The sequence below is a fragment of the Ochlerotatus camptorhynchus genome, unplaced genomic scaffold (assembly GCF_037179485.1).
Source record: "Ochlerotatus camptorhynchus isolate MF236.1 unplaced genomic scaffold, CSIRO-AGI_Acam_v1.1 ptg000008l, whole genome shotgun sequence".
In the NCBI taxonomy this organism is placed as follows: domain Eukaryota; kingdom Metazoa; phylum Arthropoda; class Insecta; order Diptera; family Culicidae; genus Ochlerotatus; species Ochlerotatus camptorhynchus.
The window spans coordinates 1,966,302-1,986,988 of NW_027040500.1; the positions used below are offsets into that span (position 1 = coordinate 1,966,302).

The window sequence follows — 20,687 nt, forward strand, 5'->3', positions numbered from 1 at the left end:
ACAGATTCTGTAAGGTAGCTGTTGATTGTAACATCGATTAATTGTGTGTGTAAGAACAATACCAAAATAAAAAAGGATCATGTGTTCTCAGTCTTCTCCATAGCAAATACTTTTCGGTTTCAATTTAATTATCGATGTCATCAGGAGAAATACCACAAAAACCACCCAAAAGTACTCTTACTACTGTATATGTACTTACTGGCCTTTCCAGAGAACCGAGTTGTGCTTGCTGTCGAGCAATTCATTATTAATTAAATCAATTTTTATTCCATTACACTCACTTGATCAATTACCACCACTCGCATCTCTTTTCAGTCGCCCCCGAAAGGAGCCACCATCCCGTACCGACCGAAGCCACAGATGAACGGGCCGGTCATAGTGGCAAACGGCCAGGCGTACACCATCCAGGGCAACTACGCCGTTCCAGCACAGGAGGTAAGGATACGCAAAAATCAAATAAAAAAATATATATATCGAAATACTGCTGATTCCTCAGATATATTTATCCAGTTGACCTCTCTTTCTCTATCTATTGCTCTGATTCTTTTATATATCTCTTTCTCTCTTTTGTCCATCCTTACTCATATTACGCGCTTACGTCGAGAATAGAGATACTTTGCTCCCGTCCGTGTAATTAATTTCATTCGACATTGTTAGCACTTAACCCTTCAATTGAACCGTTCCGGTGCTTTCGTTCTCCCCTTAATCTTATTTCACTCTTAGTAGCGTGTTCCGACCCCAGAACCTTCACCCTCGATCGATGCTTCTTCAAATGATTAAGTAATTTTGTTTCCGATTTCTCTTTCTCTTTATCTCTCTCTTCTCCACCGATCACAAACCCCACCACCCTCCAACGTAACGGCTCGATTTACGATTCTAATCTCATCTCTCATTTTTCTCTTGACCATATTTATCTTTTGCCACCATACCAAACAAATCTGTCTCATTCTACTGTACTCTAAAAACAAATTGAAACTCGTGTGTAGACCTGCACAGTATTTCCACTAGCCATAGCCGGCGGCTTGCATGCGGCAGGCATCTCAGGTTTAGCCGATCCATTACTAAAAGGAACACATCTACAAGGAGCGATACCTCCACATCATCTACAACCGATACCTGATGTGAGTTTAATCGTTTTTTGATTGGTGCTGATTTACACCAAGACGCCAACCAGTTCCCAACGTCCGGCCCCATCCCCTCGTTAAACCTCACCCCCGCACCCATTACCACTATCCGGTGACAATCACCCCGGCGGATCTTTTGCCATCGTCTCAATTCTTCCGCACCTAACTATACTGGTTTCCGGAATTAATGCAACCCTAAACGCCCCCCGTCTGGCGCGTCTGTAAATTTGCTCTGTGTAGATTGTCCCCGTTTCATATCTGTAAGCGACACGTAGGTCCCGCATTCCAACATCCTGTAGCGGAACGAAAGTGACTCCCAATTTAGACCCTTGTCCCTTGGTTCATGTCTTGTAGATACACACACATACATACATTCCATTCCACCCCCTCTTGGCTTGGACGACGCGACATATCATCGTAGGTTTGACCCGGCTTCTAACCACCTCTCCTCATAAAACCCAAAATGTGTTCCACTTGTACGTACCTCGTGTTCAGTATCCGCTCCTTTGTATATAGTGTCCCTTGTAGTAAAGAGAATCAGACGGCCAAACAGTGTTCGGCAACTGAGGATGCTTTAGACCTGTTCTAGTGTAAACCATGTACCTGATCCCCTGTTATTGTTCTGTGAACCCTATTGTCTATTAGCCTAGTTCCCTCTGTGAATGAATTAGATGAATGAAAATATTTAGCTCATGAGGTTGTTCGGATTCCTGACGATGTTGTTGTTATACCGTAGTGCTCCAGATGTTCCTTCCCTTGGATATGGGCAGTTTTTCCTTCTACCGAAAATCGGGAAAATCTAGTCTGTGCTATGCGACTGTTTAAGTTGGTTTGATCCATAATTTAGAGAATCTTTTAATATCCATTCGTAGTCCAAAATTGGCACCAAGAAATTGCGGTAATAGGGATCAGGTTAAAAATCGCGGAAATACAAACTGTCCTTGCAGCCTGTTTTCTGTACTTAGTATCTATGCTACCGATGCCAATGCTACTGACACGGCTTTACTTCCCTTCCGAAAGATCAGAGATTTTATGCCTCAGAAAATCCCGACGGCGTCGACTGGGATTGAACCCACGCCCTTTGAAGTGAGAGGCAATCTCGCTTACCACTATACCGCAGTGAGACGAAATCAAAAATAGTGGGACATGGCTATTTGCGACGAAACTATTGAGTGTAGCATTTTGATTTCTTTTAGTATGAGTCGTCATTTTTTTAACACTTTAACTGAGGAGTGAACATGTTTGATTATGGGAGGTATACAATAAGATAAAAAAATAACTTTTTTATGTCTTGTTGAATTGATGAATATCTATGGATATATTGTAAAGGAAGTCATTTTAAGAGACTTTGTGAAAGACGCGCATTGTTTATATTTCAAGTGGACGAAGTTATAGGGTTAAAAATGGAGTACTAACGCTAGTACCCCCTTAAAAACCGCTTTTTATAATAACTTTTTAGTTTGAAGTTTTAATTTTTTTCAATGTTCTACAAAGTTATAAGTGCTCTAAAAATGCACATTTTTGATCAATTAAGCAAATCGCTACCTCTTTATGTAAAGTAAAACGTAATTTCGTTTAGCATCTTATAGTCTACTGTTACATATACAATTCATAGGGGGATCCAAGGGGATGCCTAATGAATTTTCTTATATAGTACATCAATGTTTTGTTACGTTTTGCTGTTTTCATGAACATTTTTCCAAGTATGTACATTAGGGTGCGTTGCAGCTTAGACAAAGTTGTTTAGTATAGTATTCTCAATCTAAGTCCGAGTTTTGGTGAAATTTGAGCCATGTTTGGATTTTTGGTAAGCAAAATGAATATGATCGTTCCGTTTCACATACAAAATTTAAAATTCTTCCGCTATTCAAGATTATTACCATATCTGTTCAAATTTTTCCCAGTGGTTGGGGACCATAATAAGTATTGAAAGAGCGGTGGGAAACCCACTCTACTGTAAACACTTGGAAAAATTGTCAAGAAAACAGCAAAACGTAACAAACCATTGAGATACTATATTAGAAAATTCATAAGGCATCCCCTTGGATCCCCCTATGAATTGTGTGTGTAACAGTATACTAGAAGATGCTGAACAAAATAACTTTGAAATTAACTGCTAATACCTGCTAACTGCAAGATACACCCCTTACAGATAGCATTAGAAAATTATAAAAAGGGACTTAAATCCTTAAAACAAAGATTTGTTTTTGCAGCAAAAATGTGCAGTTGTTACAACTTTGTACAACATTGAAAAAATTTTAAAATTCAAACTAAAAAGTTATGGTAAAAAACGGTTTTTTAGGGAGTACTACCGTTAGTACTCCATTTTCACCCTATAACTTCGTCCACTAGAGAGATGGAAAATTGACGTCTTAGACAAAGTTTCTTAAAATGACTTCATTTACAATGTTTCGATAGATGATCATCAATTTCAACAAGACATGAAAAATTTATTTTTTTTTATCTTAGTGTATAGTGGGGCTTAAGCAAAAAAATTCACCACTACAATAAAGAATTTAAACATTGAAGAAACATTCTAGAAGACATCAAAATCCTACACTCTATAGTTTCGCCGCAAATGGCCATGTCCCTCTTTTTTTGATTTCGTCCCACTGTGCACCGGTGCCACTATCCCAACGGTTTTATTTCGGTTACAAAAACGAACATTTTCAAAGCTTCGTTCATAAGATTAAACATTTTACTTTTAATATTCCATTTGTACTCAAAATGCAAATAGGGCTTGAAACTATCAATTTGTTTAAACCTCATTCGAATTTTCCACTGAATTTGGTATCGTTAGTGATGATCCTGAAGGTGGCTACCCGAGCAAAGTCGGTTAACAAAATGAAAGCAAATCGATATTAAAGTGTGCAGTTCCTATCATAATGAAAACTCATTTTGATTTCAAATGTTGCGACATAAGTCTGATATCATATTGTGCTTTCATTATGCAGTCAAGACGTTTTAAATGAAAGCAACTTAACTTGAAGTTCTGCTGTTTACGTCTTGTTTAAAATTTAATTGAAATTCATCTGTCGTTGAACTAATGATTATCGTTTATCTGATTTGTTTAACACATTTTAGGTTATTCGTGACTTGCCCGCGGTGAGATTGGAGCCTAAGTCTTTCAGCTTGAGAAACATGAATGGTAACCATTTACTCTAGGCCCGTATTCAGTTAAACATTATGAATGCAAAATCAGTAATCAAATTGATTTCATTGAAAGCAGGATTAGTTTTCCGTTTGCTTCAACAGTGTAAATTTTGCTCTCATTTTTGCTGTGTTAAGTCAACCAAAATGAGATCAATTGGAGTATTCAATATAAGTTACATCATAACAGCAAATTTTGATTTCAATTTGATCTTCAGCTTTGCTCGGGTAAACTGTCACACTTCCCTCTGACTGACAAATTTAAAAAGTAACCTGAATATTATTCATAACTTGAAAAACCTGGAAATACCTGGAAACCCGGGAATTCTCAGGGTATTCTTAAGGAATTTTGAAATTATTGTATGAAGAATTTCAAATCATTTCAAAATACAAATATTTCCAAGGTAGTGTATGAACAATTTCAAATCATTTCAAAATACAAATATTTCCAAGATAGTTCTTAGTTATCCCTGTTATTCATGAAAAGGATTCAAAGGAAATTTCCAACATAGTTTATTTATTTATTTGTCGTCAATCAGTTTAGACCGTTTTACAATTGTTGTCTTAAGTGCTATTTTTACAGTTTTACAGTTCTGAGTGGGAATTCCAATCGAGTTTTGACAAAGGGATTTGTGCGAAGAACTCCAAGGTACTTGTGAGCAGAATGCCAAAAGATAAAGGAGAATCCAAAGCGAATTCTGAAAAAAAAAATCAATTAAAACTTTGAGGATGATTCCACAGGATTTCTAAGAAATGTTCCAATGGGATTCTGAGGAGAGTTTCAAAGAAAATTCCATCAAAGTTTTGGGCCAAATTTTCAAAAAAAAAAAAATACTCATGAGAGTTTCAATGCTATTGCTGTAATCATTTTAAGATAAATCAAAGAAAGGAATTCTGAGGAGCCTTTCATGGAATTTAAAGGACTGCACTGAGTGGAATTTAGAGGGAACTCCAAATTTAATGCCATGGGAGTTTCAGGAGATAGGGGAAATAGCTCTAATGTTGGCCTATGGATCTAAGATTGGGCCCACCGCTAAAAATCTGCTATTTATCATTTTTATCTAAAAGAATGCGTCATAGTCGATTGCCAAATTTATGTATGGGCCCAAATTAGGGGCATTTAGGCCGACATTACATGTATTCCCCCTAATTAGTGGAATCAAGAGAGAGAGAGTATCAAAATGATTCAAACATGGAAATTAATTAAAAAAAAAATCTGAGACTAGGGGAAAAAGTTTTTGGATTTAAAAAAAATCAAGAATAGCTTAATTTGTTCGAAAAAAAAATCAAAATTCTAATATCATGCATAGGAAAGTTCTGGATTTAAAATAAAACAAATTGTCAAGATCAGGGGAGTTGTTTTTGTCATTGACTAAATGCGAGTCCTCATACCAATATTCCGGGCTAGGATTTTTATCCAGATTCTGAACCATGACCAAGCTTTCAAGATTCAAAACTAACAAACATATTCGAATAGCATATTTTTTATCGTATTTTAAAAGAACACAGTTCGAAAAAGTAGTGTAAATTACCGTTACTATGATGCTAAGTGCAATGCAATGGAGCGTCATATATCATACAAGTTTACATTATAGACCCTGTAAATTTATGAGACATGTCATGATATATTCCATACATTGTATGCAACCGTCCATCTCTGCAAGCAACATTTCTTGAAAGTTGCTGGTATACGTAAAAAGGAAGTTTACATGCATGAATGTTTGTATGCATGGATGTTTACATCACCATTAAAATTCAGATTTTTTTCTGTGAAGGTTTCATTAATAACCTGGAAATTTTCCGTTACAGTCCTGGAAAAACCTGGAAAACTGGTAATTTTATTTACCATAATGAGTAGAAGCCCTGGGGCCTCCCTTAGCTCAGTCGGTAAAGGCGCAACAACAAAGCAATACCATGCTGGAGGTGGGCAGGGTTCGATTCCCGGTCCGGTCTACGAATTTTTCGGGTTGAAAAATTTCTCGGTTTCCCTGGGCATATAGTATTATACTATTATACTAAACAATTATACTAATGCAAAAATGATACAGGCATCGAAAGTTCGCAATTAATAAGTGTGGAAGTGCATTTAAAACACTAGGTTGACGGCATGTAATAAGCTTATATGCTATAAGCAATAACCTTAAAATTCGAAAAAGAAGAATAAGAAGAAGAAGAGTTGACACCATGCTATAGCAGATTTGGAAAGTGAGGAAAATTTCTGATTTGAAAAGCACAAAATGTGTTGGTGAGTAGTTGTTGAGAAGCGTATGTGAGAAATGCATCATCACACAACATAGTCGCTCACCAAATCATTTTGAGCTACTCAAATCATGGTTAGTTATTTTAGGAAACTTACCACACCTTTCAAATCTGCAATAATAATAAAGGGTTACTTTTTAGTTTTTTTTTTAGTTACACTCAAAACTGTTCAAGAATCATTCAAAAACGTGAATACATCCTGGTAGAATGGAATGAGTTCAGAGGCTTTCAGAACATATAGATTAAATGTTCTGAAAGCCGCCAATATGACACAGTTTAGATTCAAATCTTATCATGCAATCAGTGATGGAAAAGTTCACAAAAACTCTCTATGACTCGCGAACTTTTCCCTTGGTGAACTTCGTGAAATATCGCGAACTTCTCCAACACTGCATGCAATACGTAATTTACGTTCTCACAATTCCCGATCATACTACAAATGTTACTTTTTATCCTAAACCGACGGCAAAATTACTTATACGGCAATTTTTTTTGCGCTGAAATTGCCTTAAATAAAATTACTCGCTCCTCATTCAAATATTAAATCTGCCAAATAAAATTCTCCAAAAACTTAAAGTTTTAACAAATTAAAATTTACCGTTTTTCCGTTGCAAAAATAGTAATGGTTTTCGTGAAAGAAACCCGAATTATTACTGTTATAAGCACAATTTACTGTTTTGTTTTATACAGACCATGGCTGAAAGTCTTCATAATAAGTCTCATTCCTCGTCTTCTGTAGTTTTTAGCACAAGTTTGCATCTAATATGCAGATGTTTTCCATTACAATGCAAAGGAATGTTATCTGACACCGATGAAGCCACCGCAAGTGAAAAGTGCCATCCCGTGGCCGTCGCTCTCGCAAGTTTGCACATGGAACAAATAAACACATTCCGCGACCTTTGACGTTGTCACCCGTAAACCAATATCTCACGCAAAATAGCCATGCCACATTTGGCGTGTGTGATTGGTTACCGTGCAGTACCGAGTTCCGGATCATGCATCTATATTCTAACACCGGGCTGTGGTTATCTACCGAAGATAAATGTCCGAGAGAACCGGGGGGTGTCCGAATGTTGGTCGTGCTTGGTCCAAGCGTGTGGTTACACACACACACACACACTGAACTTGTTATGGATGATCGCCTAACTATTCCCGGATCATGTAAAAATAGTTCACAAAGCATAGCTCGGGAATGCCACTCAAAGGGTCAAAACAACGGGAGTTCTGTGAGTCGTTCGCCTCTTCAACCCGTGCCACCACCTCCACCAGAAAACAATAGTCATACCTAATTTTCATCGTTGAAAATTAGTTTCGATAAACAAATAAACACCGGTTCGTGGTTGTAATATTAGCAATGTACAAAGGGTTGGTCCTATGACAATGTTGTAGACGCTGGGTTTGTGGTGTGGTTGGATTGATTTGTCATTTTTCGATTTCAATTGAAAACGCCTCAAACCACCTCCCGGCGCTCTAGCGGTTGCCATATGTCCACACAAAAACTGCACATAACCGCTCACGACAAGGGCATAGGGGTGGAGGTCCTTGCCGTGAGCAGTTAGCTGCAGTTATCACGGAATATGGGAAACAATAATCATCGAAACACACAGTCGCACAGTGGAGTAACTATGTAGGTCAAAAACCTAGCGTAAATTTTGTACTGTTGTTTTAATGATGTTAATGCATTATATCATACACAATTAGAAATAACTACTTTTACACGTGACGCAAGCCATCTTTGACATACAAGCTGAGACGTAAACAAATATGTCATGTAATATTAATTGCACCGAAACTGAAAAGTTCGTTGCTCGACGAAAAGTACGTATGATTAAGCTATATTTAGCGTATGTTATGACTCTAATTTACGTCAAAATTGACGCTCGTATATGTCACTCTCAGAACACCTAAATTCACATGGTTTTTTCTAAGTGTGTATATATATTTGTATAGTTAAATTTGCATAATTTGCTTTAGAATGAGAAAAACATACAGTTTTCAAATGGCAGGAAAATTCCAACTCGTACGAGTCCAGATGACTGCTTACCTCTAATGAGTTCATAACAAGTTAAATTTCAATTGGTCCGGATATGGCCAGATCTCGAAAGATTCTGCATCTGCATTCTGCAAAAAGTTGAAGTCATTTACATTTCAACTCACAGAGCGGACCACTTTTATACGGTCTAGCGCTGGAGTTCCGACAAGTTTGGATGAGTATTCGATGGATGAATATCCATCAGAGTGAATGTCGATAATCTAAACTATAATTACACGGACCGCGTATTTATAGTTTAATAAGCACTGAGGAAAGAATCCAATAAAAATAAGTGCCGAAATCACCATCACCTGACACTGGATGTAAACAAAGTATTTTCTTCGAATTTAAATGTATCTGATGAATGAATGATGATGATGGTTAACGACAAACTGAAGCTACAGTGTGTCGCAAAATTGATCGTACATCTGAATGAATAATTTTTTTAAACACTATGAATAGATAGATTTTAAAAATCCACCTGACAAGAACAATTTTTTTATTGATTAATCGGTATAGTTTTGATTTTTTTTGGCAGAGCCTGTATGAAGTTAGAGCAATTTTAGTAAAACACTAGATTTTCAACTTTTATCGTAATAGATGGTATTATGACTACAAATGTGCAAAATTTCAAAAAGCGAAGTGCATTGTATTTCAAGGGATTTTATTTTTTTGGAAAGGCTTTTTTGTATAATAACCATAACTTCATACGCATTCAATAAGCCCAGTACTATACCGATAACCAATATATGTTTGATTAATAGCAACAAATTCAAACGTATATCTTCTTGGATTATTAAATATTTCTAGAATGCATATGTATATACAAACATATACAGATACGCTGTATATACAGGGTGCTAGGTTCCTTAGTGCAAATAAATTAAGGGGTGATAGAAGATCATAATTGAAGTAAACAGTTGTTCTACGCATATGATCAAATCTCAAAGATTACTGAGTTATTGAACTTTTTCTGTTTTGGTCTATGCTTGCCATCTAACTTGAAAACTATGTCATTTAGCCCAAAACTCTTGCCTCCATTGGACAGCTTGGTAAATTTCCTACTTAATAGTGTCATTTCTCCTTTAAGTAAGCTGCATTTAGACACATTTTAGAAGAAAAACCACCCCTAAAATTATTTGCACTAAGGAACCGAACACCCTGTATATACAGCGTATCTGTATATGTTTGTATATACATATGCATTTTAGAAAAATTTAAAAAATGTTCTTGTTATTTTTTGAATTTTGGCCAGATGTTTGTTCTAGTTACTCCTCTGTGAATCGGTGATGTTTCGACCGCCTACTCGAGCACCAATACATACATATATACACACACGCATTATAACAATGGTGACATTGCATATTGAATGTGGCCTGGCGTGGCTATACCATCGGTTAGCATTTGTGTCTCTGGTGAGGCTGTATGATTTCAACAGTTTGTGCGCATTTTGAATCGAAATTGAATGAAATTCGATTAGATATAATTGAAACCAAAAACGGAAGATGTGTTTGCCTTGGCTTTGGTTATTCTATTGTTGAAATGCCAATTTTAAGTGTTAAGAGTATCATGTAGATTGTGATCTCTTTTGAATGTTAAATTTGCACCCTTTCATTGTATGATAAGACGTGCAACTTTTTTCCTTTATTCAAGAATTGCTTTGAAATTTCCCGCATTTTAGCATTTTCCTCACTCACTACGATGGTTTCACATCTTCAAATAGGGTTTGACACATTCCACATAATGTCATTTCGTATAATTCTGAATACTTATGAATCGTAGGCTAATAGTAGTCTTTTTCTAGATACCAACTTTTACCCCTTTACTTTTTGAGAATTTGGAGAGGATGATACAAAGGATAGTCTGCTTTTGTCTATCGATCAAAATAAATCTTAAAGAAGGTCATCATCAAACTCAAATCAAACACTAAGTGTCAACGAATCATTCATATGTTTTATATGGGTGGGTCTGATATTGAACCACTGACCTTCTGCTCGTTGTCCATTACATCATTGTTAGCAATTGGTCTAAAAACAGCATTTGCTATAAGACGCTAACATTTGATAAAGTTTGCGCTGATTTGTCGCAAATTTTATCTCAAATTGAGCCGTAATTTAAACAAATCTTCAATTCCTGGGCCTCCCTTAGCTCAGTCGGTAAAGGCGCAGCTACAAAGCAAGACCATGCTGGAGGTGGCTGGGTTCAATTCCCGGTTCGGTCTAGAAATTTTTCGGATTGGAAAATTTCTCGACTTCCCTGGGCATAGAAGTATGATTGGACTTGCCACACAATTATACCAATGCAAAAATGGTACAGGCATCGAAAGCTCTCAATTAATAACTGTGGAAGTGCATCTAGAACACTAAGTTGAGAGCACGCAATAAGCTTATATGCGATATGCAATAAGCTTGAAATGCGAAGAAGAAGAAGCTTAACTGTATTACAGAAATCCTAAGAGTTAGCCAATTTAAATTAAATTTCGAATTAAATGTTCACAGCCAATTGACAGGGCCTGATTCTCTCAAAAACCCATTACACATTTTCTCCATACATGCATCTGCATTCAGTTTCAATTTCCAGGTATCACTTGTACAGAAACAATAAACACGCTAACCCGGTCTCACAATCAGCTGCATGCACCCAACTGACAGCCAAACGTGTAAAACATCTCGTGCTTGTCAGTAGCCGAGTGCAAACGCACGTAAATGTCATCCCAACATCACCCAGTTAGCCTTCAACGCTTGTCCAGCTCATCAACGTTGATGATAGTCGCTATATTTATAGTCTGGCGGAGGGAACACCAAAAAAAAAATCGCGGCCTAAATTTTTAAACCAATATTGCTGCTGACACATGCTGCTCTGTGAAACAATGAAGTGAACTTTTTCATGGTCACGGTTTATTTTTTTCGTCGGGAAAATTAATATTATCTGTAACTTCAATTACGATCAGTGATAAACATCATCAAAATAGTTATACTAATATTGCTCCATAAATTATGGCACGATCGCAATACTTCTACTGCAAAATTCAGTACTATTCACACTTAGAAATGCTGAAACAGCTGAATGTTCGTTAAAACTTCGACCCTCATTTCAAAATCTGTTCCACTAAATTTTAATTTTAACACATTGTCATCCTTGTTTAAATAATCGAATCCTGCATTTGTGGGGAAGTTTTGCTTGTTTTGAAGCTTTAAAACTTGTGAATAAAATGCCGGATTTTTACCGAGTTCAGCTGTTGAAAGTTCGGTAAAAATTACCGATGTCGGTAATCATTTCTAAGTGTGCTCGATTGGTTCCGGTTTTTGGCAGCTAAAATTGGATCCCGAAATTATATCCGCCAGACTATAAATATAGCGACTATAATCAACGTTGGTCCTGCTTCAGGAGGCTTGTTTGCACAGTGATCCAGTGATAGCAAATAGTTACTTCCCACCTCCGTCACCAAATTACCGCACTTTTTGGAAAATGTGCTGTTCATTTTCTCGCATTGTCGTTTATTTGCTGCCAATTTGTCCACTGACTGACTGTGTGGTTGAGCAAACAAAAAAACTGCTCCTCTGTCTGCCAATCGAACCGTTTTTGTCGTTTGTTTGCTTTTTGCAAAATGATTGATGGGTTTATCGTGCGGATAAATGGACCAGATTAAATAAATTACTTCCAGATTAGCATTCTTTTGATCTCATCATAATTACTCCTCTCTACTTCTACTTGGGGTGAGAGCTGTAGCTATTAATTATTAATTTTTCGAGCAAATTATTTCACTGATCTGTCGATGCAAATTTGCTTCGGAAATCAATCTGCCTTAGGCACGGGTCAGAGTTAGAATACTGCAATTTAAAATCATTATGCTTATGTATTCCCTTTGATGAGAAAATTTTGAATTTTCTTAGAAAGCATCAGCCAAATTCTGTTACCTCCCCCAAAGCATCAATATAAAACATTAACCATTGATGAGTTTTCCATGTATCCCTTCGTAGCTGCCCATTAAAATACCCCCCAATACTAATCATAAAACAGACTAATGGCGTCCATATTGGTCCTACCCGCAACTCACCAAAGTGTTGTTAGTTGATTCCTCGGAATGGTGGTGTTTGATCTTTTTTTTTTTTTTTTCTTTCGCCAGAATGTAGCACGCTAAGCAAATACTGCAATAATTAATTACATGTTTCCTCTTGTTTCCGTTTCTCTTTATGGTTTCTGTCTTTCTTTCCTCTAGGTTGGCGGACTTGCCAAAAACCCACTGGCCGGACTGGCAGCGCTCGGACTTGCCGGTGCTATTCCGACCAACACTGGTGGACTGAACCCAACAGGTAAGTTTCCGTGCTTTTCGATTTCCCTACTTTAGGTGGATTGGTGATGTTTGATGGAAAAGTTAAATAACTAGACCTGTTCGAAAATGTGTTTTCGAATCGTTTCTGATATTAAGCTTCGTTCAATTATAAAATTTTCCTCTGATACTAAATTATTCAAATTTCTTTTATCTTCTTCATATCCTTAACCAGACACGAAAAAAGTTCGCCTTATTTGTTTACGTTTAAGTTTAACAGCAAAAACATAATTTTACAGTTATTTGCTCTAATACTACAAGCTCAATTAATTTGTAAGGCACCAGTGACCCGTAGGAATCATTTAAACATTGTTTCAATTATACTTTTCGTTCCTGTTTAGTAATTTTAAGTGTACTGTTTTCACACTTTGATTACGCTAATTAACTTTTGCAAATTTGACATAAAACTCGTACAAATTTCATTTCACGATTTTTTCTTGGTGCTTACTGAAAAAATGTACATCTACTTTCAATTACCTATTCCACGTGATTGTACTTAACAACTCCTACGCTCGTGGCATAATTGCCAAAGCCGCGCATCGGAGGCAAGTAATTAATACCTAGAGCAAAACACGTGTATCCTCTCTGATTGCCACCCGAATATTCATCGAAACTTCAATCCATGATTACATCATCAATGGCTTAGGAAATCATATGCAAGAATCAGAACCAACCGTAGTCAAAAACATTTTCATTTCTAATTCTAGCTGCCGTTGATGTTAAGTCGCCAAACTGTAATGGTATGTTCCTTTTATGACTAAAGCAAAGCAACCCGCATAGATTGTTTTAAGGAAAATGCTTAGTTAATTAGAGCTTTTTAAGTCGGCAGGGAATAAAACTTTATCTACGTTTCAGAAAAGAAAAAAACGAAACTTTTGTTTGTCTTTATTATAGAGACTTTCAGCAACCGAAACTTAGTTTGTGTCCAGTTCGTTACACAATTGTATCTTTCAAACGCTGAAACCTTTCAAAAACGCATAATTAGTCGAACCATGTAACCGGGTGTGAAGCTACGTAGGTTTAGTATACATTCCCTGTTGTTTTTAGTTTGGGGAACGTTCTAGGGCAAGTGAAAAGAAAACACACGTTAAATATATTTTAGGAAAGCTTCTGATAAAAGCATCTGAAAAAAGGCTTTTGAAAGAAAATTCTAAAAGATGGTTGCGAGTATTTTACTTTTTTTCGCTTGCCCGTGGCTTCGAACCCGTTCTTTTGTTTGGGATGCATTGCCCGAGACTACATACCATTTTATCGCATTTACGCTTTTATCAAAAAGGAGACTTTCAGTAGAATTGATAATGAGCTTTCCATATTTTTTAATATTGGATATACTCCACGATGGATTTTAATACCGGTCCTGTAATAACTATTTATGCAACAAGTTGCAAAATGAATATTTTTTCAGTATGAGTCGTAGTTTATCCAACGAGGCTTGCCAAGTAGAATTTTTCGACACTGTTATTTTAGTTAGGAAAGTAGGCCATTATGTTATTCAAAACAATGTAGAAAGTTTTCAAAAAGGCACTTTTCGTGCTTCCACAAAACATACGAATGTTTCTCAATTAGCAACTGTGGGAGTGCACATTACGTTGAGGGAAGGCTTAGACTAAAACTGACGTAAAAGCCAAGATGAAGAAGAATAGAGCTATTGCAGTCTAAATTGTTCATTATATGCAGTGCAAAATTTCCTGAGTCATTTCAAAATCAAATGAAAATGAGGGTCGCCATTTGAAGGCATTTAATAAATTTTGCCAATATGTACATTATGGTGGTTCAACTTTACGAGCAGGAGAGCAGGGCTACTGCTCTTTCAACCTGTATGGAGGTCCCGAATAACTGTGCCAAATTTGATCGAATTGGATTACGATGTAGGGAGAAATTTATAGTTTATATGGGAAAATGTATGGAAAACTGCTCCCATTTATGATTACCGTATGCGTCATAATGTTTGCGCCATTGAGCAATGTCAAAATTTAAAAAATTCTCAAAAATGTGAAACCGTGCGAAACCGAACTTTTTGTCAGTGCGAACCTCAACCTGAGCTGGGTTTTAAAAACAAACGATCAAACTGACGTTTGTCAGAAAACAAGCAGACCCAATCTTGATACCCGATCCAGGTTGGAACTGAATAATAAACGAATTCGCTATATGTTAATCATCGATCGAGTTTCCACTTGCTGCAATTACGGCCTCCACACGCTTCCGGAATGCACGGCAGGTTCTAATAATGTAGTCTGGATCCATTTCTCTCCAGGTACGGGTCAATTTTTGTCTAAAACTTGGCGTACTCGGGTGGTGTTTAGAACAGGCCTTGGCCTTCATGACGCGCCATATTGAGTAATCCAGCGGATTAAGATCGGGGCTAGATGACGGCCACATATCCTTCGCCCAGAACGGAAGATGTTCCTGCAACCACTTCTGAGTGCGGTTCGAGGTGTGGTACGGAGCCCCATCTTGTTGAAATACAACGCTTGGCTTCGGACCGTACTGTTCTTTGATCCACATTAGAACATACTTACTTAAAATCCCGACGCTAGCAGGATGCTTGGTCAGATACACGTTCTTGTGCTCGTCGGTCTCGTCTTTTACTACATATACCGGTCGGTTCTGGAATTTGATACGGGATCGACGGTGAACATGCTCTCGTCGGTGAACAGGATTACCGGATGTTTTCGCTTAAGGAAGTTCAAGATGTTCTTGCATCGTTCGACTCGTAGCTCCCGGATGCGGTGGTAATCATGTGAATTTTTTTTCCGTGCCCTCGACTTCGCCCCGCAATCTTCCTTGCCGTAAATGCACTGATCCCGTGTTCCTTTGCCATTTTTCTTATTGAACGCACTGGATTCACCCGAATCTTCCTTTTGATAGCAGCGATAACCCTCGGACCCCGAGCTGACCTCGGACGACCTGTGGCCACCTTCGCGGATAGTTGTCCTTTCTTTTCTCGGTCTAAAACCCTTTTGACGGTCCACCGGGACACTCGCACGGCGATTGAAATGTCTTTTTGCGAAATTTGTGCGTGGGACAAATCACGAATACGCTGCCACTTCGCCATAGTGCCACTGTCAAACTCATTTTCTTTTATACGCAGCCTACTACGGTATGAGCTATAGGTTACGTGCATGCAAAGAAAACCAAGGCATTGTATGCACAGGTTAAACGGGAACCTTATTTGTACGATGGTGCAAACATTATCACGCATACGGTACGTAAAGTAAAAAATCGATGAAGGTCTTCGACAAAGCTGTTCTGTATAGTTTTCCCAATCTTAGTCTGAAGTTTGATCAAAGTTGAGCAATTTTGAATCGTTAACCGAATAGTTTCTTTTCGTTTCCCATACAAACTTTGAAGTTCTTCCGTAAATACAGATCGTAACCAAATTTTACAAAGTTGTTGGTCGGTGAAACAGAGAAATTATTTTATCTGATGATCAAATAAGTTTATCAGAATGTTAATTTTTAAACTTCTGTTGAACAATCCTTGATGAATTCTGGCTTCTCCTCTCCCTCTTTTTAGCACCTCTCGTGGAAGTTGCATCTAACCCAGGAGGTTTCTTCCATCTTACATCTCCAGGTGGTTTTTCGACTTCCACTTTAAGACTGGTTTTGTAACAAAAAATACGACATTCTGTGACTTTAGTACTCCTAGCTCAATGTCCACGCACATTGCATCCGTTAGTGATACGTGATTCCAAAGAATTCAATGTGCGTGGATTTTTAGTTCTAACATTAAGATCACCTGCATGAAATTCTTTTCGAGCTTCTAGAAAATGTTTAAAATATTAAGACTTAGAATTTTTGAGCTCTCCCATGGGCACTGAACCGTAAATCGGAAACAACCGGAAGCAATTGGACATTTTATAGTAGGAGCCTTAAAATATATTTGAACACCTATTTAAATTAAATTCTGTTATATTAAATATTCTAACTCGGTTCTATATTTTACTTAGAATCTTTCAGAATTCTTAAACCTTAGACTTCTGAACTTTTCCTTAATGCGAAATACCAAAAATGAAGTCCCAAATTAAAAAACAATAGCAATTCCCCAGAATTTCGGAAATTTGTCAAAGATTTTCGTAGATGAGTCCAGTCAAAATCTTGCACAATTCCTATGCCTCTCATCATTGTTTGTCAATTTGTGCAATCTTAAAAAGTTTCCTGATGCCTGATGTTCGACATTTTGAATGTTTTTTATAATGAATTTTCGTGCGGGGTAAAGAAGATTTTTACTAGTTTGAGATGGAGATCTCTCACTGTCATACTTTTCAGAAATGTTTGATCCCATAATCTTGAGCAGTTTTCTTTCAGCAGCAGCTTCAAATTTGTTAACAATCAAAGTTTCATAATCTTGAAAAAAAAAATAGTTTTATCTATAGCTTGAATTCCTGTGTGCAATTTTCAATGGCTGAAATAAATGAATTATTTCTTTGGATGTTTTCTCATGATACATTTGGTAACTTTTGGATTTTCTTAGGAAAATTTGGTATTGTATTACAGTCACTTTAATACATTTTAGGTCATTTGTGACTTTTCCGGGAATGAAATATAAACTCGCTACTTTTAGCGTGAGATTTACTTTCATGATTCCCATCAATAATGTTTTAATTGTCTCCGGTATTTATATACAATGTTTCTCCATACCATATTTGGAATTCTGTGCAGAACATTTTAGGAATACTCTCCAGAATACTCTATATTTATCATCGTATTCATTAAAATTCACGCGAAACATTTCTTAAAATTTCCCTATAACATTCCTCAGAAATTTCTTGGTATGCCCTTTTAAATTTAAAGTATTCTTCCAAAATTTTCTTCCACCTCAGAGTTGCTTGATAATTTTCCTAAGAATTCACTTGAAATTCTTTTCAAAAAACGTTAGGAGAATTCCCTGCAATTTTCCTGAAACTTTCTTTAGAAGTCTCATTAAATTCTCCACAAAATTGTAAATTACCTGCTCCGATTTTTTTAGAAATTATATTCAGGACACCAGCCGGAAATTCCATGAAACTATTTTCAAACTAGCATGAAATTCTGCATAGTATTTTGTTTTTTAATTCATATTCAGAATTAAGTTTTTTTTTTAGTTATTATTGATATTCATTTGGAGCTCTGCTCAGAATTGTTGTCAGATTGTTTGAATTTTAATAAATTGTCAGTCGTAGGTGATTTAGATTAGTGTAAGAATTGTATCCATATCATCATTGGGTTCGTCAGAATACCTTCAGAGGAGGTTACAAATTCCCTGGAACTTTACTTATAATAATCCCTATAATAGTATCTTTGAAACTACATTGGGATTCCTTTTGTTCTCCTAACAATTTTCTTGAAATACTTCTCAAAATTACCTGGATCTTCTAGTTAAATTCCTTTAGAATTATCCTCCGAATACCTAACGAGCATGAATTGTAGACGACTAAAATTCTACTCAAAACTCATTTGGCATTCTTATCAAAATGTTCCAGGCAATCGTTCTTTGTGTCTGGATCCTAAAATTATATCTCAGTTTAAGATAAAGGGGTTTAGTTCGGTCCAATAACGCTTTCGATCCAGTAGCGTTCGGTTTATTGTCTTTCAAAAAATGTACATGTTAGGATTAACTACCCCATTTCCGGCCTATTAAGCACAACCCGCACTTAGTCTTTCTTAATCTTGCGTATTTTAGCACAAACCGGAATGTTATTAGGGGAAATGTTGGCTTCGGCAATACCTTAACCTATTATCGTCAGGGGGTAAACAAAGTCCTAGAGCACTCAAATTTGGCCAATAGATGCTCTGAGACACAATGTATCCACATGCCAAAATTGAGCTCTCAAGGACGTTGTTTACCCCCTGACGATAATAGGTTAAGGTATTGCCAAAGCCAACATTTCCCCTATTACTTGTACATTTATTTACCTTTCCGTACGTACCGTAAGATTTAACAAAGCGAAACAAACTGTTGAGATATTGTTAAAAGTCTAACACTGCTTCTTGACGCCAAACTCGCCTACGGATTCTAAACTCGGCCTAACGCAGTGAAACGCCAATAATTCACTTCGGTCTATCCGATGAAGATACAAATTGATTAGGTCGGAGCGCTTCTTTTGTTTTTGGAAAAAAAATGGGTGCAAACCTTCATATCAGCGTCTCATTCACTTCGTTCCGTAGCTTATTAACTAAAGTATCGTACCAAACGCAGAATTGACTTGTTAACTCTAAAATCTTGGATTTATTTGAAGTTTTCTGCTCGATAGGCCCAAAATGGCCGGTTAAGCCGAAGTAGTTTTCTACCCTACTTGTTATCTTAATTATGATAATTAATTTGAGGTGTTCAAAATTAATCAATGATTAATTATTAAAGGTTAACAATATGCATTTAGCATGAAATTCATACTTATATCAACATGAATTTATTGCGATAATTTATTAGCTAGAGAAAGTTATTTGTTTTATTGATTTATTTGAAAAAGGCTCAATCGAATTTACTTTACAGAGCCGAGGATTCTTGTTCAGAATACAAAACATCGTAGAACTAGAATCAAAAGGTGCAACACAATATAGGGTGTCCCAGAATGTCTAAGAACGGTCTAAAAAAACGATAACGTAACTCTGTTTACAGCAAATTCAATTTTTATTTCGTATTCATGTTCTCTATAGTATTCTCTTACAGTTTAACATAGCGAATCCGAGATCCGATCAGTCGTAAGCCAAGCAGCGGATTTTTGATCATTAACTTTATGATCTTATTAACTTATGATCATTACCATTATCATTAACATGACCATTAACTTCAGCACAGATGCCTTTCCTTTTTTAGCCCGTCTCGAATCGAAGTACTTTTCTTGCGAGTAAAAGCTTGCACGATTTTCCGGTACAGATTTCAGTCAACAGGGTTCGGTTTACGTCCAGATTTTTGCTTGTCCTGGAAAGTTGCTTCATCACCATACTTCCGAATCGCGTTTCGAACGGCTCCGATGCTTACACTTTCCAATTTCGACTCAGAGAAATGTTACGGATAGTCGCTTTTCCGGAGAAATGCTCCGCATTGTCTCGGAAATGTACATTTCATAACAATAGGTTGAAAAAATCCAAAAAACCTTAGGTTCATTCGACTTTAATATGCAAATCATTGGATTTTTCTAGAAATTATTCAGAGCAGTTCCACGCCAAATGACGAGTCGTTCAGAAGCGACCTTCTCCGATCTGCATGAAACTTTGCATAATTGTTCGATGTGGCCAATCATTCGCATTTTAGCTAAAATTCGGCCACCTTGATTCTCTAAAAGAAAAAAAAATCAAAAAGGCATTAAAGAAATTTATCATAAAATCATATCTCTAAAAAGGGAACTTATAATCGAAATGGCGTCTGAGACACTGTTGTAGGAAAAATGTAAAGAAGTTTGGAGCTATAAGCCCAAAACAGTGTTTAAAACATAAATAACAAAAAATCACTCTTTCCTTTTTCATTAAAAAGCTTATAAACACTTTGAAATGATCAAAAATCGAATTCTTGCACATTTTTTTTTTAAATTTTTGTGAAATTTTGTACAGAAATCAATGTTTTCATCTTTCAAAATCAAATACAACAAATCAAAAATAGATAAGTGACGGTACGATTTCAGCTGGTTGACAAGTTCGGTAAATCACCGCAGATTCTGTAATACAGTCGTTTGAAAAAAATTACTATTATTAGCTATGTGATAATTTTGTGCATGAATGTTAATTCAATAAAAAGTTTACCTTGTTTTTCCATTTAATTCTACTACTATTGTATCACTTTCACTTTCTCTATTTACTTCAGTTTCTCTATTTAC

General features: G+C 36.5%; 1 protein-coding gene across 29 annotated transcripts in view; it reads left to right on the plus strand.

Moving 5' to 3' along the window:
- mub (poly(rC)-binding protein mub) overlaps positions 1-20,687 on the plus strand; it is a 672,225-nt gene that overhangs the window by 577,351 nt on the left and 74,187 nt on the right. For 17 of the 29 annotated variants that reach the window (XR_010517496.1, XR_010517497.1, XM_065218846.1 and 14 more), the window contains 5 exons: positions 316-435; positions 610-630; positions 987-1,121; positions 12,785-12,878; positions 13,603-13,635. Coding sequence is in view for 27 of the 29 variants with exons in the window: in XM_065218846.1 (XP_065074918.1) it covers positions 316-435; positions 610-630; positions 987-1,121; positions 12,785-12,878; positions 13,603-13,635 (403 nt within the window). In the remaining 2 variants the exon portion in view is untranslated. The remainder of the gene's footprint in view (positions 1-315; positions 436-609; positions 631-986; positions 1,122-12,784; positions 12,879-13,602; positions 13,636-20,687) is intronic. The other 12 variants (XM_065218956.1, XM_065218963.1, XM_065218924.1 and 9 more) reach the window with 5 other exon arrangements.